Source organism: Ziziphus jujuba, chromosome 6 (assembly GCF_031755915.1).
Source record: "Ziziphus jujuba cultivar Dongzao chromosome 6, ASM3175591v1".
NCBI lineage: Eukaryota > Viridiplantae > Streptophyta > Magnoliopsida > Rosales > Rhamnaceae > Ziziphus > Ziziphus jujuba.
In genome coordinates, this window is record NC_083384.1 from 10,259,084 (window position 1) to 10,281,835 (window position 22,752).

The following is a 22,752-nucleotide window of genomic DNA, read 5'->3' on the forward strand; positions in this document are numbered from 1 at the left end:
GGAGGTAGCTTCGCATAACTTGGAAAGAGTGTTGTGTCCTAATCTCTTAGAAACTACAGCATTTGGTAGAGAGAGAGAGAGAGAGAGAGAGAGAGAAAAGAGGAAGATGCCTTGCCTTTATATCTCTACCAACGTCAACCTTGACGGAGTTGACACTGATTCCATCTTCTCAGAAGCCACCAAAGCTGTCTCCACCATTATCGGAAAGCCTGAAAACGTAATCTCTCTCTCTCTCTCTCTCTGTTAATCTCTGAATCGATGGCTTCTCATAATCATATATGCATTCGCTATTGATTTCTTTTGGGTTTCTATTGTCCTTTTCCTTTTGTTGCTATGCAAATTCCTGCAACCCCATATAGATTTGGTTGAATTTGATCTATATAAATATGTTGCGGAGATTTTTGCGCAAAGGGAAACTGTATAATTACAAATTGAAAATCATGTGGACTGGCCAAATAGTTTTGGTTCAAACTATTATATTGCTCTTTCATTCACAAAATTATCAACCTAGAGATCGTTGATTTTCTAGCCCATGATCTCCTAAGCAAGAAATTATAAAAAGGAAAGATAAAAATAAAAAAATAAAAAATACCCATTTGGTTTCCTTTAAGTTTTTCTTTGAGTAAACTGAAATGGGTGGTTTTGATTGGCTCAACCAAAATGGTAAATTGTATTGGAATCACTCTAAAAATACAGTAGGCATGCTTGCTGATAAGGACCTTTGTTCTTTCCTTTTTAAAAAAACAAAAAAGAATATATATATATATATTTCTTTTTCTGGGTGTTTAATTAATGCTTTTGACCAACCACATGAAGATTCTTTCCTCTGTTTATTTATCATGCCAAAGTGAGATAAATATTTCAACCAAAATTATTAAATGTTGTTTGCAGATGTTTTTATCGGGCTGTTTTCATATTTTTGAAAGAATTCAATATTTTTTCTTGTTTTTTAGGGGTATAATAGGCTGTTTTCACACCTGCCGAAAAAATTCTAGGAAATGTTTATCATGGAAGAAAAATTTTCTAATCCCCGAAAATCTTTGGTTTGTTTTTTAAGCCAAAGATAAGGGAGGCAAAAAATACAAAAAATAAAAGGAAACAGTGAGCGGATGTTCATCCAGACTGGTACCACTTGGTGTTGTTGTACAGTTACTTTAGATCAGTGGGTCCCATTGGTAACTAATTGGATTGCAAAGGTGACCTCCGATTTAATTGCTTTCCCATTTCATTTTTCAACCAAAAAAGAGCTGCGTCGCACTTCCATCTTTTTCTTTTTTCTTTTTTTAATCTCTCTCCCTCACACACCCAAATCATTATATTTTCTCCATTCAGCCAAATTTTTGCTGAAAAAAAGAAAATTTGCCTCCGCCTAGACAAATTGTTGCTATATCTTTGGCACAAATTTTTTACATATACGTGATTATGTGTACCATAATTTAATAGTAACTGTTACTGGCTTTTTTTGTTTTAATTGGGAAGGGAAATCTTAGTAATAAATTTTAAATTAAGTTATCATCAAAGCCATTCTCAATTTATGCTGTTCCAAAGAAACATCGTCCAATTTATGTTAAACGGCAACTCATTTTTGTTACCAATAAGAGAAATTTCTGATTACCATAAAATATATATATATATATTAATATAAATTTATGATTTTTTTTATTTTATTTTTTGGGGACAGTTTGTGATGGTTATACTGAAGGGATCAGTAGCTATATCATTTGGAGGGAATAAAGACCCAGCGGCATATGCAGAAATAGTGTCAATGGGTGGGATTAATTCAGCAGTGAAGAAGGACCTGATTGCTACACTTGGCACGATTCTGCATGCCAAGCTGTCTGTACCCAGGACTCGATTTTTTCTCAAAGTGTTTGATACAACTGCAGGTCGTACTAATTCCAAGTTGTGATGGTTCTCGGGCAACATACATATAATCCGACTCAATAAGAACGCGTTTCATCTTTCCTTACTTTCCTTACTATTTTTGTACCTTTTTTGTTTGCATCCTTCCAACCTTTTTTTTTGGGCCCTAGGCTGCTCTTGTATTCCTTCTATCTATATCATGATAATGTGATATTCTATACTAATTGCAAGTGAAAGTGGGAGATCCATTTGATATATTATAGTGTTTTTAGTACTATTGATGCTATGTCTTTATTATATATTTTGCATGTCAAAACTTTCCGTTATGTCTTTAAAGAAAAATACAATGGTTTACCATTCCAAATGAATGGTGATGAATGATGATGATAATAATAACAATAATAATAAATTTTTTTCTCTCTATTTTTGTTTCTCTGCGCTTTACTTGAAATTGTTAAAATTTATAGAATCAATTATGCAGCCACATTATATAAGTCTGAACCCAAAAATAAATAAAAAAAATGGTGCTTTGACATAAATATAGTATAAGGGGTTTTATTTTGTTTTATTTTAATTTTGGACCAAGTATCATTTAGGTTTAACAAAATGTCATTTGTAACAAAAGATAACCATGTTCCTTTTTAGAAAAAAATTAGAGTTTGAATTCACACCAAATATCAAATAAATAAACAAGATAACGATGGTACTTTTGGCTAATTAATTAATGCTAGAACGATATGTTGACTTATCGTATATATAGATTATTGTCTTATATGATTGCTTAAACACATAAAAGAAAAAGACTATCATATTATTTGGTTAACATAATATTCTGGGAATCTAAAAGATTCATGAGAAAGTTTACTTGAGTTAAAATTAAATTCGAAGAACAAAACAAATTCATCAAAAGTATGTGATATTCTCATAATGAATGTGATAATTGTATCTCTATAAATATATATCACTAACCTTTTTTTGTTTTTTTTTTTTTCTTATTACATCTCACTAATAATTTCTCAAAATTTACCAAAGCACCACCAATGGAAATTTTTTTGATCGGGAAGATAAAAGATTTATTGAGGATGTAAATCAAGAAACAAAATAGGCTCCAGCTTCGGCTGGTTTGTAAGGGTCTAATTTAATGGAATATTTCCACCCGAAACCTTTGTAGCTATTGAATCAGCATTTAGATCATAGACCTAACATCAAATTAGGAGTACAAGAATTAAAAGAAACATGCAAATTACAAATATCATCTAAAAAACTTGAACAACAAGAAAACCAAGATTCATATTATTGGACCATGTATCTAAAAAGTGTTCTTTAATAATGAAAAAAATTTGTGTTTTCAAAATTAAATTAAAAAAAAAAAACAAAATTATTTAGTTTAGAAACAAATTCCACCATCCAAAGTAGGGACTTTGTGTAGAAAAGGAGGAGATGTATACAGTGAAGGTAGAAAGCAATAGATTCAACACAACTAAATCACCTTCCACCAAAAAAAGATACAACTAGATCATCAAGTCCTAATGCTATACAAAATTCCAAAGGTTTATAAAAAAATATACGAAATTCCAAAGATAGTAATAAAGCTGTTTTATTAAAATTTTCCGATTTGAATAAATAAATAGTCACATATCACCAAGTCCGCACGTCGCTATTTCAACTAATTGATTGATCGTCTTGTCTCCTCCACATTATGATGTAATCGGTATCCTCCTCTTCACCCCTCACCCCATCGAGTGTGATGCATTTTGTTCTGCAGTACTGGTTCTTAACTTTTTCTTTCCCAACATATATATGTATATATTTTTTGGACAATATTTCCCAATAAGATTTGCATGAAATATATTATAATTTTTTTTTTAATTTTATTATTTTTATTTTCTTTATTCCCTTTTTGAGTTGGGGTGTGATTCTCCTTCTTCCTCTAATGTTCTATTAACGCGTGAAAGAAATGAAATCTCTTGCAAATGATTTTGATGATTTTGGTCCTGATAACGATTATGCAAATTAGTCTGGAATTAGAAAACGAACAAAAAGGATCTTAGATTTCATTTGGTAATGTATATAGTTAGTTTTTAAATTTTAGTTTTTTCTATTTAAATATCTCAAATAACTATAAATTTGAAATAAATAAAAAATTAAAATTAAAATTCACTGCAATAAAGAGAAAATCTATGAGATCTGTACTACGATTTACTTTGAATATTGAACCTTTCATTCAAAAAGATCATGCTTGAAATTATTTCAAGCATCCATGGTGCAATGGATCTAGTAAGACATACATTGTGTGATGTGTACTGTATCATGTTAATATTTTAAATATGACACAATTAAAATTGAAATAAAGATTTTAAACATGACACGGCTAGCTAATGATAATTATAAATTGTTAAATATTTTAAACAATTATGAATTTAAAGTAAATAAAAAATTAAAATCAAAATTCACTGCAATAAAGAGGAAAACTATGAGACGTTTACCATGACTTACTTTGGATATTGAACCTTTCAATCAAAAAGATCATGCTTGAAATCATTTCAAGCATCGATGGTGCAATGAATCTGGTAAGACAAGCACTGTGTCATGTCAGGTAGTCTTACAAATCAACCTCTAAGTTAAAGTTTTGTTATCATGAATGTTCACTTGATACGTAAAGGTGATTATAATGTTTTAGATAATCTTGTTTCTAAACATGAATTACACAACCCTGGTAAATGAGGCTATGCCCTGTGGTAAAATAATATCACGTCATTCTTTTTTTTATATGGAAGAGTTGATAGACAAATTGAATTGGTAATTATAAATTTACTGAATAAGACTAATTTGTCATATTGTGTGAGTTAAAATTATCAATGTAACCAAGAATACCATCATTTGATTGTTCGCTTTGAATTTAGATCTAATGTTTGAAAGAACAAAAAACAACGATAAAAAAAAAAAAAGTGTTAAACTTCCAGAAGATCAAGATTCATGAGAAAAGCACAATAGAGGGAAGAAAAGCGAGGTAGACCATCGTTGATTGAAAGAAGGCACGCAGCAGACCAAGAAAAACAGAGGACTAACGTGTTGATTGTTTTTTGGTTCAATCTTTTTTTTCCTTTTATTTTTTTGGATAGAATTTGGTTCAATCTTTCTTGTTCGCATATTGTGCCAAAGGTGAGATGATAAGAGTGGACAAACATGTATGATTCCAATTTTGATTTGGTGGCTAAAGCGGTGATGATATATAATGTGTACAAGGAGTTCTACATATTTAAAGTTGTTCGACTCCGTATAATTACACAGTTGTAGATTTTTATCACCCACCACGCTTCATACTTTCTCCATAATATTAATCTCATAATATATATAAAAAAAACATTTGATACAATAATGATTTTATGGTATATTTATGAAGAAAAATTTTTATATGACAATTCATATTATGTAATTAGAAAATATTATTGTTAAATAAAATTAGCTCAATCAATATTCCTTCAATATACCTTTAACGTATACATTAGGGATGTAAATGAAAAATAAAAAATTATTCTCTTATATGGTAGTTAATTATATGATATGCATGAATGTAAACTTTAGTATTTCATATGAATTAGAATCTTTTATCCCGAATTTTATACCACTGGTAATAGAATCTCCTATATATCTTTTTAGATTTTAGAAATTGGAGTTTGTGGCAATTTGCATTCTTGTTAAAATAAATAAATAAAGTAATAGAAACAATAATAATAATTCCCCATTGCGTCCCAACCAATAATACAGTACACCATCCCCGAACAATTTTATTGGTGGGGTCTGTACGGGGGACTTATTGGTTGGCGGCTAAATGTTCGTACTAATTATGATGTATATGATTACTGTAATAACCAGTGGAGGGAGCTATTTGGCAAGGGTGGCAAGAGATGATAGAGGGAGGGTGATATATATTACTGTGTTCAAGTCCAGAACATCAATTCCTGAAGCCGCAGAATTAGAAGCAATTTGGAAAGCTATGGAGGTGGCCTTTCTTCAGAAGTGGGATAATATCATCATCGAAACAGATGCCCTCCATGTAGTCAACGCAGTGAATCAGAAGGAAGGAAGTGCTCTCCATTGGGTGACTGAAAAGTGTTTTAAGGATGTTTTGTTGATTTTGTCTAATTTAGTCAATTTAAGGTTAGTCTGAGCTAATACGTCTGCTAATGAATTAGCCCATGCAATTTGTAAATGGGCGGCAGCACAATCCTTTTGTTGGTTTTGTTGATTTAGCATGGTTGTCTCCGTTTGTTGTGGATCTTATGACACAGGAGAATATACCTAAGGAAGACCCTTGTATCTAGGCTGTTTTGTTTCATGCCTTCGGTTTTTTATTTTTAATGAAATCCCAATTTCATCAAAAAATAATAATAATAATAATAATTTATGAAGTATATGATTATTACTTATTAATTTTGGGCTTAACGAAGTACACTGAGTCAACAATTTGAACATTCAATTTTTATTCCTGGTGTTAATTTTATAGTTGTCTGGAATTGAAAAATTGTATGATCTACCTGAATGGCTTTCCTTTTACTTCAAAAATGATCTATATATTGATCTTCATTAATAGAAAGCCTTTGTTAAACACACGCACACACACGCACCCAAAAAAAAAAAAAAAAAAAAAAAAAAAAAAGAGCGAGACGTGAGCAAAAGTTTTCATATTATTGCTTTATTCCTACCACAATTATATAAAACTTGTATAGTTAGTTTTAATTTCATGATTATTTTGTTCGTTTTTTTCTTTTTTTTTTTGGGCAACTAATTCGCTGTATGAATAAGAGTATTTTCAATAGCAAATATTATTTTATTATTGCTGTTTTAAAAATTTAATATTAGTATAGTCTTTCTAATGATAAAAATCAATATTAATACTAAATTTTAACTTTATTACTCCAATGGTAAATACCAAAAAATAGTATTGATAAATTTTAAAATTTATTTTAGTCAAATTATGAGACCCATGTTAACGAAGATATATGTGGGTAAAGGATACAAAACACGGTACTCATATTTAAATATTCATTTACCCAATTAAAATAATAAATTTAATTTACTAAATACATGAATTCTAACTTTTTGAAAGTGAAATTCATTAGCAAATTTTGTCAGTTGGGTTTTTGTGCCAAATGTGGGGTAAAAAATATCCTTGGAAAAATTTATCACTCTTTATTGGAGTAGTAAAATACGTAACTTGTGCCATTTTTGACAATGTCATGTGCCAATATAGCATGCCATTGGAGATGTTAGTATTTACTTTTTTCTTTTTCTTTTCTTTTTTTTTAATCTTTTCCTTTGTTTTTTTTCATTATATTGTCTGTTTTATCTGGCTCTGTTTCTAATAACTTTAGTGTATTTTTCTAAATTTTGAAAAGTTCTAGTACTCTATAATCTATTATCGGAAAGCCCTATATGCATTATTAACCAATAAGATATATAAATATATATATATATATTTTTGATAAATATTAACCATTAAGATATGAAGTGTCATATCTCATATTTCAGTTTTCCTCGATGCTTAATTCTATGGAATAACTGTATAAAAAAATAAAAATAGGAGAATAATAAAAACGCGGCAAAGTAAGAAAAAGGTTTTAGAAGGTGACCGTGGGCCGGCACTACATTTAGGGCTTGGGAGAACACACCTTAAAGCTATTGGGCTTTCGTGGTTGAGTCTAAAATGCAAGACTACCAGTGTTGTTGGACGGACAGGATAACAATATGAGTTTTTTCAATAAATAGCCATCTTACAATTTCATTTTAGAAAAATAGTAAAAAAAAATTAGCCATTTTAGGACAAAAATACCCTTGATAAAATTGAAAATTACGTAAAAGGTTTTTTTTTTACCCTTTCCTTTCTTCCCTTACACAGCCGTTCGTGGGGTTTCTACACAGCTGTTCGTGGGGTTTCTCTAAGGTCACTCTTTGCATCTCATCGCCTCTCACTCTCATTTTTTTGTATTTTCTCATATCTCAAACTAAACTCAGGTAAAAATTTTATCTTTTTTCTTATTAGATGAAAGTAAGGAAATATGTGTTTTTTTTGTTTTTTCTCTTTCTCTTTTTTCTTGTATTTTTTATTAGTTTAGAGTTTTTTAAGCTTTTTATTTAATATGGGTATGTAAGAAATTAATTTATGAGCTGTTATATGTGATTTTAAAGATACTTAGGTGGCATATGGTTTGAAAATGGGAGAAATTTTATGTAAAACTGAAAAATTGCGAAAAACAGTAAAAACGGAGGAAATTTGGCGAAAAAGATGAACTTCCGCCAATTTCCTCCAGTTTGTCAGTTTTCGCAAAATTTCCACCAATTTTTCCCCATTTTCCGCAATTTTCCGCCAGTTTTCCGCCATTTTTCTTCTTCGGCAAACTAACTGACGAAAATGTGGACCTTCTATAGAAATTTGCAAGCTAATTTTGATTTTCCAGAAACTTGTCTCTCTGCTCAAAGATGAAAATCAAACAACATCAGATCGCATGGGCATGGGGAGGGAGAACAATTTTCTAAAAACTGGTTCTTCTATGACACCGACAAATGGGAGGACAATTTTGCTTGAAGTGAAAATGGCGTTGGTGTGTTTCTAAAGGGAAAGAAAAAGCTTAGTTTTGTTTTTATGCCCTAGTTCTGTTTCGAAAGGAAAAGGGAATAGAGGAAAAAAAAAAATCAAAAACAACAAACTAAAAGAAAGTTGCATTTCGGTAGAGAAAATAGACCCCCAAAAAAAAAGTACGAAGGGTATTTTGGTCCTGTTGTACTAAAAGTTGGCTATTTTTAAAAAAAAAAAAAATTGCTATTTTTCTAAAATGGAGTTGTAATGTGGTTATTTTTCGAAAAAACTCTAACAATATTTCCAAGTTCTTGTTTGACACAATTTTTAATGGGTTTAAAAAATTTTGGCCCTTAAAATAATGGCAAAAATTTTTAATGTGCCTTTTTCATTATTGCAAAGAATAATAATAATAATAATCATAAAATAATGTACCTTTTTCATATATATATATATATATATATATATATTTTGTGCATCAGTATTTTTCTTTTATTTTGTTCTCATTCTTCTTATCTTGCTTTTTGTTTGTTTGTTTTGTTTTGATTTTATTTAATCTATGTTTAAATGCTTAAAAATATTTATAACTTTTTATTAATAAGTTATTTTGAAATATAAAAATAATTATTAAAAATATAATGTGCCTAACAAGTTTTATAGTGTAAATATAAAAATCACAATCTTAGCTTTTTAGTAAACAAATTTTCCCAAAATATCTTTGTTTTTAAACTTTTGTATATCTATATCTTCTAAGTTCATTATTATTTTACATTTCAGGTCTGTTTGAAAAATATAAAAATTTGTAATCATTTTTTCGGAAATTAGTTTCACATGAATTGATTTTTCAGGAACTTATTTTGTTAGTATTTAATTAGTAAGAAAAATTTAGAACATTAACGTAATTAATTCTTTTGGGTTTTAAAATTGAAGATACATTTGTTGTTAAAAAAATATATAAAATAAGCTTTTTAGAAAATTTGAGAACGACACATTTTTTGTAAGTTTTAATTTTCACCCTATTTTTCCAAACTTTAAAAGTTAAATTTCTAAAAGAATCATACCTTCGACCTCTTAAAACTTATCCAAACACCAACCCAAAAAAAAAAAAAAAAGTTAACTTTGTCAAAAATTTTATATTTTTATAAAAAGAAAGGGCACTTTCCAAACAGGCCTTACTTCCACTTTTATTCCTACTTATTTTTCCAAACACCATAATTTTAACTAAAAAATAAGATATTCGTTTTCATATTTATTTTGGGTGTTTTCGTATGAGAAAGAAGGTTAAAATTAAGTTTAAAATCGACTACAAAGTTTATTTGTTTTTGTAATTAACAATGTCTTTCTAAGGTTTAATTTTTAAAGTATAGTTTATATCTCGCTGCAAAATAGGGAATTGCTGCAAGTGAGCTGGGTTACCGGAGAAGACAAAAAAATAGCAAATCGTATTTTACCATTCAAAATTTTCAGCCTGAAAAAAATAGGAGTTGCATACTCCTAATCAATAATTTTTGGGGAAAAAAAAAAAAAAGAATTTTCATGTTTTACAAGTTTTTTCAAAATTTTCGACTGGAAAAGATGGGTGCAATACTCTTTATTCAGGGAAATTTGCTATATATATATATATGTGTGTGTGTGTGTGTGTGTGTACAAGTTCTTCAAAATTTCCGTTATTTTTTTAACAATTACCTCCACCAGAATAATCACATATGAACGTATCATATATACATGAAGGGTGATTAACTTTCTAAACAAAAAGAAAAATAAAAAGGGCAATAAATAGAGCACATTTTACAATAAGGCTAAAGTTTTTGTTGTAATAGTTTGTAAAATATTAATTATAATTTTAGAAGCTTCATTAAACATTGTAAAGCTTTACAAAAAGTAAAATTTTAGTTAAAAAGTAATTAAAAAAAAAATAATAAAAATATATAATTAATTACATCATTAAAGAATCATTATGCAATTTAGCAATGAAAAATAATTAAAGAATTAATTATATATTTATACAATATACATTTAAACAATGTTACATTCACTTTTAAAAATACTCTGTAAGTTTTTAAAAGCTCTTTTTGATTTACAGCTAGAAAGTTTATCGATATGGAAAGTGGCTACTATTAGGTCCGACCGTATGGTGTATTTGCGGACAAAAAACATGCTAAAATCCATAGCCATTGGATTGTCACACTTGGCACGGACGGATGAGATTGAAGTGCAACTCAAGTGTGAAAATTTGGCCCAAATCTCCCTTCCTGCCTCGGTCAGCCGCTGCCAAAATTCCCCAAATCCAACCCTACCAAAATTTCCTGTTTTACTCCCAATCTACCTTCCTCTTCTACTCTTCTACCAAAGTTCTTGTCTGTCTTAGGTAAAGTTGATTTTTTTTTATTATTATTATGTATAATTTAAAATCATTGAGTACGTTTTCTTCCCCATCCAGGACTCTGCACTTATCAACCCGAAATCAAGAATGGACGCCGACGATGATGGCGATGACGGGAATGGGCACGGGCGATCTTCCCGAAAAATGACTCCATTTGGGTTCGACGCGAGACAAACTTGAAGATTACCCATTAATATAAACCCAATTGCTGGAGACTAGAATATAGCGTTAGAATAAAGCTACCTAGAAACCCAAAAAATAAATGCCAAATAATACAGAGAAATTGAGATGGGGAAGAAGAAAGGTTATGGCTTTAGGAATGGAATTGGGGGAAAATCCATGTATAGTATGAGAAAATAAAATCCCAAAAGTGAGAGCTATTTTAGGTTTAGATTTATTTTTGGTTCTGATTCTATGTTTTTTTTTTTTTTTTTTTTTTGCTTACCCAAAAACCCACCAAGGCTTGGGGCTTACTGGAACGGTGGGAATCTTGATCTTGAAGCTTGTTGAAGCAGGGTATTTGGGAGCCCAAATGGTGGATGGTTACTGGTTGCCAGAACAGTGGAAGCAAAGGAGAAGATGAAGGGTAGGAAAAGCTGTGCGGCATGTGAGAGAGCTTTTTTGGAAGGGAAATTATGAATGTAATCTAGACCCTTGAGTTTAATCTGAAGGCCAGGATTAAAAGCATATTTTTGGACCGTATATAAAACTATCAAGACCGACCTTATTGTAGCCCCTCCCTTTCGATATGTACAGATTATAACTTTGTCTACTAGTATAAATTTATTATGGTATCCAATTAATTAATATACTTTTTTCTTCATAAAATATTGGATTCTTTTATATAAAATCATAATTTATTGTTTGTGTTGAGGGATAACAACAAAAATTTTAGCTTTTTGTATAATGAAAAATAGTACTTGTCATAATTGGTATTTATCACGAGTGAAACCTATTTATCTTTTTAACGCCTAATAATTTTTATTTTTAGAAATTAAAGTTTTAAACTAAAAATTGATACAAAATTAAATACAGCTAATTTGTTACTCCCTTATTAGAAATGTTCTCCCCATATACACAGATATATGTATATATATATATATATATTTATTTTTATTGATGATTATTATCATCGATGATAAATAGTTATTTTCTAAAATATTTTCTAAATTGTGTTCCATTTTTATTGCCTTTTTTGGTTTAAAAAATTAATTAGCATCCAACTATGTTTAATATATTTATATATAATATCTGATTGATTAATTTATTATTTTCCCATAGATATGGGATTCTTTTATATAAAAGTATAATTTATTTTTTACATTAACAAATAACAATAAAAACTTTCTTTTCCAAAAATTTATTTTATATTTATTGCCTTTTTTGTTTGGAAAATTAATCACCCTCCATATGTGTACAATATATCCCGATATTATCCTAGTGGAGGCGATTGAGTAAAAAACAGAAAAACAATAGAAATTTTAATAAACTGTAAAACATGAAGTACAAAAGCTATTATTATTAAAACTATTTTTTTTGTCATTTTAATATTCTAACTTATTTATACCAATTTCCATATTTTATGTTGGGATATGTTTTAAACTCTGATTATAAAAAAGAAAAATAAACTTATTTTATTAGATTTTAAAATTAAATTTAACTTTGTTTTCTCATATAAAAACACCAAAATGAATATGAAAATGAAAATATTTTGGTTTTTTAGTTAAATTTCTGGTACTTGGGAGAATCAAATAGAAAAAAAAAAAGAAAAAATGGAATTAGAATGTAAACAAATGGTGGATCGATTTTAATGATATTCAAGATTGAAGATAAAAGATATTTTGGTAAAAGATCTATTTTAAAAGAAGGTTGAGGTGATATATATATATATATATATATATTTTTTTCAGGATCAATGGGCTTTTTTCTCTGTCTTGGTGAAAAAACCGCCCAAGGTCATTTTATTTGGAAGTGTGCGTAAGGAGTGAGTTCATTGGGGCGTTGTATAAAGAAAGTCGACCCAAGAGTGGAAAGGGAAGGCAGGCTAGCCCAAGGGTATTTTCGGTATACAAATGATTGGCTCTTCTCTGTTTCCAATGCAATAAAAAATGGGAAGGGGGATAGGGAAATGAAGGTGAGCTTCTTCGCATAATTGGTAGTATTTAGAAGCCTCGTAGCAGCAGAGAGACTGTGTTTGCAAGCGAGGGCAGAGGCTTTTCGAGGAACGAAACGATGCCGTGCTTGAACCTCTCAGTAAACGTGAGCCTGGAAGGCGTAGACACCTCCGCTATACTCTCCGAGGCCACCTCCGTCGTCGCCAATATCATCGGCAAACCCGAATCCGTACGAAACTCTCTCTCTCTCTCTCTCTCTCTCTCACACACACACACACACACACACACCGAGACAAACACATGGAGAACATCCTACCTTTGCATGCTTGTTCTTGACCTTTGCTTTACTTTTTATGATATTCTTCTATTTTCACTGATTTTGGTTGATTATTTTGACCCGAATATCAAAATTTTTTTTTTTTTTAGGGTGGTATTATAGCTTATTATTCTGGAAAACCTGCAATTTTTGGGTAGTCATTGTTTATGGTTGAGTTTGGAATTTGGGTAATTTTATGCCAGCTTGTTTTGCGCTATGCATTCGCAGCTTTGATAGAGTTCCCAAACCCAAGTATAGGGCATTTTGGTTCTTGATTTATTTTATTTTATTTTATGTATTTTCTTATGCATAGTGCATCAATTTGTTTTTTGTTTGATAATTTTGTACTCTCTATGAAACTGATGTTTGGCGAAGAAACCATCCTGAATTTGTTTTGAGATGAAGAATCGAATGATGGGACATCCATTTGAGCATTCCAGTGGTTGTTGGTGGCTGTTGATGCTGTATATCTTTTATTTTATTTCAAACTAATTGCAAAATCTATGTCTCTAGCTTTGACCTTCTAGCTAGTTTCATACTACCATTGTCTCTTAGTATAGTAGTACTTGCTAACCATTAATTTTAATGCAAGACTGTCCTAAATTTAATTCTTGCGTTACTCAAAAAGCTTATTTTTTTGGCTGTTTACACTTGTGGATTATTTCGATTGCAGAAACGTAATTTATTTTGCCATCATTTTTAGTGTAAACCCTGACTTTGTTTTACATTTCAATATGACCTACCTCTTGTTTTAGTTGTCAATATGAAGGATATAAATCTAGTGGTCTTTCATTGTCTAGATTTTCTTAACAAGCTCAAAGGGAATTTAGTATTCTCTTGGTATATTTATCCTGTTGCTTCATCACTTGTTGCCTAAATGCTATAATTTGTATTTTTTGCTCATGCTGAAACACTTACTTACATGTATTATGTTTTTTGATATGCAGTATGTGATGGTTGTGCTGAAGGGATCGGTGCCCATATCTTTTGGTGGTTCTGAGCAGCCAGCAGCCTATGGAGAGTTGGTCTCCATTGGTGGACTTAACCCTGATGTCAACAAGAAGCTGAGTGCTGCAATTGCCTCAATTCTTGAGACCAAGTTGTCTGTTCCTAAGTCACGATTCTTTCTCAAGTTTCATGACTCCAAGGCAAGCCTTTTGGCTTTCCAAGTTTTCTTGTAGATGGGTCGTCATTGTCATGCATGTGTTTCATCTCATTGCATTCTTCCTTTTTGTTTAGGCCAATCAGAGTCAAGAATATGCACAGTGTTTACATGCTTTGCACCAGAACTAGATCATGTAAATAAATCTTTACTGTTGAAAACCTTGAGCATAATTGATCTTATTAGCTTTCCTTAATACACTAGCTCATGTTTTTCTCCAATTATAGATCATTACTGGTGGATTTATGCGGCATGAAACGAATGTATATGGTGCTGATGCTTGATTTATTTTGCAGGGTTCCGACTTTGGATGGAATGGAACTACCTTCTAAACAGTCTGCTAGTTTGGAGTGGTCAATTGTTGAACATCTCGAGGATTTGATGCTCTGTAATCAAACAGCATTGTCTATTGGTGATTTTGTCATGACTTTCTTAGTACTCACAACTTTAAAACTTATTTTATGTGCATATAATGTTGGAGGTGTTCAGCTCTTGTTTGCATTGATTCTCTCATCCTTGCAAATTAAAAAGACAGAGTTATAATATCAATAAGCAGTTTCCATAGGCTGGAAGTTTTCCTAATTTTACTACATATTCTCAATGGGAAACTTATAAATAAATTCTATATTTATTTCCTCAATTTTATATTCATTTTATTTTTTTGGCAATAGGCTGGAGTAATAATTAATTAAAGTGAAAATGTGTGAAAAGAGAGTGGTGATGTTTAGAAATGCTCTGGTGGGCTAAGTGGCTATAGCCTGCCACTGAAGTGAGGGCATTAAGATGGTTGCATTTTTACAAATGAGTCCAAGTAGAAACGACTGACCAGCTAGCTTGGCTCTTCAATCGGCTACGATAATTATGTATAGAAACTAAAATTATGCTAACTAGATTGATGTAGTTTAGTTTCTTTGTTCTTGCCAAGCTTGTCTCTTTTACAGGATGGTGACCTATTGAAAATCCAACCCCTTACCATGTCATTGAAACACGAATTAGTTGAATATGAAAAGGGTATGATTCTACACTGTTGTTGCAAATAAGCATGTGCAATAATAATTTTTTTTTTTTCCGGTGAATTTGCAATAATAATTAGGTATTAGCGAGTCTAGTTAAAACAGAAACGGACTGGAGAAAGAGTCGTAATGGCATATGCCAAGTGGACGCGTAAATACAGAAATAGAATCGGGGTTGGTCTGGACACGTGTAATTGATTGGAGCGATACGAGGCCAAGTAATTGACTTTTAAGCCCCTTACGCTTCCTAATATCAACTTGTCGGCGGTACCGTAAAGAGAAAGCGAAAAAATAAAATAAAAAAGCCCCCAAAGGAAGCGTGAACGGTAAAACGTCTCTCTTTTTCTTCGCACATTCCTCGCCTCTCCCTAATCTTAGACCCCTTATCTCTCTCTTCCAATTAAAACCCCATTCTTGTCTCCTAAGCTTTCTCTGATTTACCAAATTTCTTAGATTTTTTTTTTTTCTTCTTTTGTTTCCTCTTCAGATTTCTTCCAAGATCTGAACGAAAATGGCGGTTCAATCTCCGGCCGTACTGCCAATCTCAAATTCCCAACCCACAACTACCACTTCATCCACTGCCACCTCCGTCGAATCCCAACCTCCGATCGCCACTCCCGCTTTCCGTGCATTCCTCGGCCACCTCTCCGACTCTCTCCGCCACGGCCTTTCACAGCGCCGTCCTTGGTCTGAGCTCGTTGACCGTAACGGTTTTGCCAAGCCTGAGTCCTTCTCCGAAGCCACTCTTCGTATCCGCAAGAACTATTCCTATTTCCGCGTTAATTACCTCGCCGTCGTCGCCGCTATCCTCGCCGTTTCCCTCCTCACTAACCCTTTTTCCCTTTTGGTCCTCCTTGGTCTCCTCTCCGCGTGGCTCTTCCTCTACCTTTTCCGTCCGTCCGATCAGCCGCTTGTCATCTTTGGCCGTACATTCACCGACACGCAGACACTCTGGGGCTTGATCGGACTCAGCGTGTTCGTGATCTTTCTTACCAGTGTCGGATCGCTCCTGATCTCGGCTCTCATGGTCGGATTCGCTGTTGTCTGTGTCCACGGTGCGTTTAGGGTTCCGGAGGATCTTTTCTTGGATGAGCCGGAGAATAACGCCTCCACTGGATTCCTCTCTTTTCTCAGTACCGCTGCCTCCAATGCCGCCACTGCCACTGCGCCTATGGTCGCTGCACGCGTCTGATGACAAACCAATCTGGATTGTGATTAATGGGATCGTGGAGATGGAAACGTGTTTCTGGGTAATACATACGCATATACATATTGTTCTTTGTTCATTTGAAAAAAATTTAGCTTTCCGGTAGAGAATAAAGTTTGACAAGTTTTTGTCTTACAAAAAACTATAGGATTGGATACTGCAATGCCATTTTGTATGGATCTGTGTTCTTTTATTCTATTTTTAGTTAGAAATTTCGATACTTTTTTTGATGTTGAATCTACAAGTTCCCTATTCACTTTGTTCGATTAAGTGGATTTAATATGGTACAAAATTTGTAATCTTGATTACAATACATATTTATTTTTTGTTCTAATTTTGGCATATCAGTATGGGAATGGATTTGGAGATATATATGTACTTTTTTTTCCCGTTGTCAAAAATCGAGCTAATTATATAGTCTTCAGGGTTTTTCCATATGAATTAGGTTCAGATCTGTTTATTTGGTTTACAAAGATCGTATTTAAGAATTGTCTTATGGGTTGGTGCTCCAGGGGCATAAAGCTTTGATCTTGGTAGAGACTGTTTATGTTATGATGTTGTGTTTGATTTAGGATATTGCAGATGAATCATTTGACATGTTTTATGGGGTAGATTCAGTCTCCACATTTTTGTTTACATGAACTTTGTATTATGGGCCGGCATATGATGGTGAAGGAGGTGTTCATGGTTTCTATCTTTAAACAAGCTGCGGAGAATGCCTTGGAGATAGCACGTTTGGGTTTCAATTAGATCATGTCATTTGGTAGTTCTTAAATTTTCCTTTTGTTCAGATTTTAAGTGAATATAATAAGTTCTAGCTTTAGTGACTTTTGGTCTTCTTGCTGTTCTCCTTCACTATGAGCTCATTATGTACTAAAGCTGTTTTCTCCAGTTCAGTTTAGGTTTTAATTCTTTCTTTTGTTTAGTAAAATTTTGAAGTTTTATATCCTAGAACAAAATTTAGTTGGATCAATGGAGAAAGTAAGTTTCGATCTTTGGGATTTATCATGCAGAATAATTGTACGCTGTTGCATGGTACTTCCATAAAATGTTAATTTTTTCAACAAATTAAACAATTTACTCAGTTTTTTTTTGTTTTGGGTGGGTTCTCATATGAATCGTATGGAAAAAATAGATTGTTCTCTTCAATATTAGAACGATTTGTGGATAATATTGTTTATTGGATGAGAACGTGAGAATTTATAATTCCACTCCTTGCTGTAATATCCTTTTGAATCCATTAAACTTAAATTGGCATTTTCTCCATTATGATCATGATTATAGTGTAGAAATATCTAGGATAATGAGCTTGGGATAGTTTATTTGTGAAAATATATGTATAGCTAAAAATGGACCATACCTAAAATGGGGCTAAGTTATAATTGTTCAAATTGACTATGTAGTAATAAGATCAACGAAGTCTTATTCGGCCACTTCTAGCATGCGCACATGCCCCAGACGCCCCACTAAGATGCTTCTGCTCAATGCCATAGATGGTGGCATGATGATCAAACTTCTTTTCGACAACACGGTGGGAATTTGAAGAATGAACGATTGTAAACGTAAACAAAAACGTTTCTACGGCATTCGATAAGAGAATTTTAGGAGGGTAAGAACAAGCTGCAATTGCTACGATGGTGTTAATTTCAACTGGCAAAAATATGACGAACAAAAAATAAAATTTTGTACTGCAATCAAACTATAATGAAAAGCTTCTTTTTTTTTTTTTTTTCCACAGAATTGTGTTGCTCTGAACTAGAAAAAATACCTTGGCGATCCAAACCGGAAAAAAAAAAAGAATGAATAAAGGGGATGTGATTAAGGCCAAATTTGTTTGACAATGAAGTACCAAAATCCAAATTCCTGGTCCGATTCCAAGGCTGTAAAAACAATTCAACACCTTTACCATATCATGGTACTGCAAATTCGTTAAACATCAGAACTAGGTTGTCTAAAATACTTTTTGCTTGAAAGGTTGTCTAAAATACTGTGAAAAGCAAAATAAGATTAATAATCGGCCTGTCTACCCCAAAAAGCCTTCCATAAGTACAGTGCTGGAAACTTGGCCAATCCAAAAGGAAGAATGAATGATGCTTTTTTATTAAAATCCAACTTGATGTTACAAACCAACCCATGGGGATCGCGGAGTCGCTAACTTAACCTAATTTTACTTTTACCAACCCAAGATAAAAAATATTAAAACAATAATTTCTTTAAAAAAAAAAAAAAAAAATTTCCCTCTTCATCATCGTGCTTTTCCTGAGCCGCAAAAGTCTTCTAGAAATCGGGCCGAGGCCTAAAAGATGCCGTACCAAAAGTAATCAAGTCAAGAAGTCCATTTATGGTCGTACCGAGATTCCCGCCGCAGTGGCAAGTTCGTAAAACTGTTTTTAATTGTCGTACGGCGGTGGCCCATGAAAAATATAGCCGTTAGAGACTCTGGTTCCCATTGCTAAGACTGACTGGGTGTTTTTCTTCAACCCAAACCGTTACTTTGTAAGGAAAAAAAAAACATAAAAAACTAGCCGTTGGGGATAAACTAGAAAAGAAGATTGAAGACAATGTCCCCATGTCTTACTGACTCAATGTCCGATCTTCATCTCTCCGCAAAAAACAATATTCTTTAATTTTTATCTTCTCTCTCATCCTCAGTCTCTCACATGCTTCATCACTTCAGACCCGTTTCTTTCTCAAATTATCTCTTCCTTATTTAGCTTTTCCTCCTTTCATTGTTCATTTCCATACTTTCTTGGGAAAAAAAAAAGGTTAGAGAGAGAGCTTGAAGAAAAATAAATAAATAAAAATAGGAGAGAAGAAGAGAAAAGATTAGAATTACGATTATCAATCCTTCCTTTCTCCTTCTTTTTCCCTTCTTTTCTTTGAATATTTCTTGCAAATAATCGCGTCTATGTTCATGGAAAATATGTTATTTTTGCATGGCATTAGTTACCCATTTACTTCTTTCGGTTTTTCTACAAAAAAATTCTTCATCTATGCCTTAATATTTGTTCAGCTTCTTGTTTTCTCTTCTCAACATGTTTCAGGACAAGACGGGGTGATTGTTACCCAAGCTGATTACCAAGCACTTCGGGCCTTCAAGCATGAACTTATTGATCTCAGAGGAGTTCTGCGAAGCTGGAATGACAGTGGCTATGGAGCTTGTTCTGGTGGGTGGATAGGAATCAAATGTGTTAAAGGACAAGTTATTGCCATTCAGCTTCCATGGAAGGGACTTGGTGGTCGAATCTCTGAGAAGATTGGTCAGCTTCAAGCTCTTAGGAAGATTAGCCTCCATGACAATGTTCTTGCTGGAAATGTTCCTATGGCTTTTGGGTTCCTTCCCAATCTCAGAGGTGTTTACCTCTTCAACAACAGACTTTCTGGGTCAATCCCACCAACAATTGGTAACTGTCCTGTCCTTCAAACTCTTGATCTGAGCAACAATTCACTCACTGGTCCAATCCCTCCTAGTATTGCAAATTCCACCAGGTTATTTAGAGTCAATTTGAGCTTTAATTCACTTTCTGGTTCAATCCCAAGCAGTCTCACTAGGTCCTCTTCCCTTACCATCCTCGCTCTGCAACAAAACAATCTGTCTGGTTCTATTCCAAATAGTTGGGGTGGGATAGGAAATAGAGCCTACCAACTTCAGTTCTTGACTCTTGATCATAATAAACTCTCTGGAACTATCCCTGTTTCTCTTAGCAAATTGGGCTTGCTTCAACAGATTTCTCTTAGCAATAACCAGATTTCAGGGATCATACCCAATGAATTAGGCAGACTGACAAGGCTCCAAGTACTAGATTTGTCAAGCAATGCCATTAATGGAAGCTTTCCTGCTAGTATTTCTAACCTCTCATCCTTGGTATCCTTGAATTTAGGCAGTAATAGGCTTGATAACCAAATCCCAAAAACCATAGACAGACTGCAGAACCTCTCGGTACTCAACCTAAAGAATAATCAATTCAGTGGTCAAATTCCAGCAACCATTTCCAACATCTCAGGAATCAACCAGCTTGATTTGTCTGGAAACAATTTTACTGGAGAAATTCCAGATTCACTTGCCAGCCTATCCAATCTCACTTCTTTCAATGTTTCTTATAACAATTTGTCTGGTTCCGTCCCATCTCTCCTGACTAAAAAGTTCAATAAGAGCTCTTTCGTTGGGAATCTTCAGCTCTGTGGGTATAGCATTTCAACTCCATGTTCCACTTCCCCAACTGAGAACCCTCCAGCTCCATCACCAGAAATTCCAAAGGAACCCCATCACCACAAGCTAAGCACCAAGGACATAATTCTCATAGCAGCCGGTATCCTCCTTGTGATTCTTCTACTGCTGTGCTGCATTCTGCTATGTTGTTTCATCAAGAAAAAAGCTGCTATGAAAGGAAAGACGGATAAATCTTCCAAGCAGGCTGCAGCAGCAGGTGGGAGCGCTGAGAAGGCGATTTCTGCGGGCTCGGAAATCGAATCGGCTGGCGAAGCGGGTGGGAAACTGGTTCACTTTGATGGGCCATTTGTTTTCACAGCTGATGATTTGCTGTGTGCAACGGCTGAGATAATGGGGAAGAGCACTTATGGTACAGCTTATAAAGCAACATTGGAGGATGGGAATCAAGTTGCAGTGAAGCGTCTGAGAGAAAAGACAACTAAGGGGCAAAAAGAGTTTGAAGCTGAGGCTGCTGCGATTGGCAAAATTAGACATGCAAATCTCCTAGCTCTCAGGGCATATTACTTGGGACCTAAGGGAGAGAAGCTACTTGTCTTTGACTACATGCCTAAGGGTAGCCTTGCCTCTTTCCTTCATGGTGAGTAAAAGTAGCAAATTAGTCTGTACCAAATATTAAGTAGATGGATATGTCTTATTTATCTTGCTAATTGATATTATATTCTTGATATGATATGCGTAATTCATACTTGTTTGCAGCTCGAGGACCGGAAACCGTGATAGATTGGCCAACAAGGATGAACATAGCAATGGGAGTGACTAGGGGACTAAACTACCTCCACAACCAGGAGAACATTGTTCATGGGAATCTGACATCTAGCAATATACTTCTTGATGAGCAGAACAATTCCCACATTGCAGATTTCGGCCTTTCTCGGCTCATGACTAATGCTGCCAATACCAATGTGATTGCCACAGCAGGATCTCTTGGCTACAATGCGCCAGAGCTCTCCAAGACCAAGAAGACCAACACTAAGACTGATGTTTATAGCCTTGGAGTGATCATATTGGAGCTCCTAACAGGGAAATCCCCTGGAGAACCCATGAATGGGATGGATTTGCCACAGTGGGTTGCATCCATTGTGAAGGAGGAGTGGACAAATGAAGTTTTTGACTTGGAGCTGATGAGGGATGCACCAGCTATTGGTGATGAGCTTCTCAACACATTGAAGTTGGCTCTGCACTGTGTTGATCCTTCACCAGCAGCAAGGCCAGAAGTTCAGCAGGTCCTCCAACAGCTAGAGGAGATTAAGCCAGAGGCTGCGGCTGCGGCTGCTGCTAGTCCAGGCGAAGAAACGGCCAAAGCTCCGTCGTCCACAAGTGAATGATGGTGATGAAAGGAATTATTTTGTTCATCGGTTATTTTATATGATATAGAAGAAGGGAGGGGAAAGAAAAGCGTTGTCATAATATATATAATATTCTTTGGTTAGTCATATTTTATTTTATTTTATTTTTTTTTTTTTTTGGGGAATTATTCCTTGGTTAGTCATATATATTCTTTGATTCTTATTATTGATTGGTAGTAATATGTATATATACAAGTTTTTAAGTATTCTTGTTATTTATATCGAGGAGACAATAATATTTTCTTTTGAATTTTGTTTTTTCTAAGCGTTTATGTCAAAAGCAGAGGAATGTTAATTCAATATTTTTTGAGTATTGTTTAATTCTTTCTCACGACTGTTAATTCATTGTTTGTAAGTTAATATTTTTTTTTATTAAATTTTCTCTTATTTTCGGGGAAAAAAAAAAGAGAGTGCAAGAAAAAATGAATGAGAAAGGGATGAGAAAAAAATTCTTATTTTCCATTAAAAGAATAAGTTATATATCTAATCAGCATTGAGGAAATTTAATTAGAAGAGTACTGAAAAGCTAAATAGTAAAGA

General features: G+C 33.2%; 4 protein-coding genes and 1 long non-coding RNA gene across 6 annotated transcripts; all 5 read left to right on the forward strand.

Annotated features, from left to right (window-relative positions):
- On the forward strand, positions 1 to 2,118 carry LOC107431060 (uncharacterized). Its single transcript, XM_016041933.3, has 2 exons — positions 1 to 217; positions 1,682 to 2,118. Exons 1-2 carry the CDS (start codon positions 107 to 109, stop codon positions 1,907 to 1,909), a joined length of 339 nt encoding a protein of 112 aa, XP_015897419.2. The 5' UTR covers positions 1 to 106; the 3' UTR covers positions 1,910 to 2,118.
- Positions 2,119 to 10,410: 8,292 nt separating this feature from the next.
- On the forward strand, positions 10,411 to 11,651 carry LOC125419048 (uncharacterized). Its single transcript, XR_007238037.2, has 2 exons — positions 10,411 to 10,808; positions 10,881 to 11,651. It is a non-coding gene; the product is annotated as an uncharacterized LOC125419048 (long non-coding RNA).
- A 1,285-nt stretch (positions 11,652 to 12,936) lies between these two features.
- On the forward strand, positions 12,937 to 15,055 carry LOC107431054 (uncharacterized). 2 transcript variants are annotated; one of them, XM_048463845.2, is made up of 4 exons: positions 12,937 to 13,166; positions 14,201 to 14,401; positions 14,493 to 14,551; positions 14,712 to 15,055. In XM_048463845.2, exons 1-3 carry the CDS (start codon positions 13,056 to 13,058, stop codon positions 14,544 to 14,546), a joined length of 366 nt encoding a protein of 121 aa, XP_048319802.1. In that variant the 5' UTR covers positions 12,937 to 13,055; the 3' UTR covers positions 14,547 to 14,551; positions 14,712 to 15,055. The 2 variants fall into 2 exon arrangements, with proteins under 2 accessions (XP_048319802.1, XP_015897413.1); XM_016041927.4 differs by lacking the exon at positions 14,493 to 14,551 and having other exon boundaries at positions 12,940 to 13,166.
- Positions 15,056 to 15,707: 652 nt separating this feature from the next.
- Positions 15,708 to 16,969, forward strand: LOC107431087 (PRA1 family protein B4). Its single transcript, XM_016041967.4, has one exon. The coding sequence runs from the start codon at positions 15,940 to 15,942 to the stop codon at positions 16,618 to 16,620; it is 681 nt and encodes a 226-aa protein (XP_015897453.1). The 5' UTR covers positions 15,708 to 15,939; the 3' UTR covers positions 16,621 to 16,969.
- Positions 16,970 to 18,954: 1,985 nt separating this feature from the next.
- On the forward strand, positions 18,955 to 22,533 carry LOC107431044 (probably inactive leucine-rich repeat receptor-like protein kinase IMK2). The gene is made up of 2 exons (XM_016041918.4): positions 18,955 to 21,443; positions 21,563 to 22,533. Exons 1-2 carry the CDS (start codon positions 19,544 to 19,546, stop codon positions 22,189 to 22,191), a joined length of 2,529 nt encoding a protein of 842 aa, XP_015897404.3. The 5' UTR covers positions 18,955 to 19,543; the 3' UTR covers positions 22,192 to 22,533.
- The last annotated feature ends 219 nt before the right edge of the window (positions 22,534 to 22,752 follow it).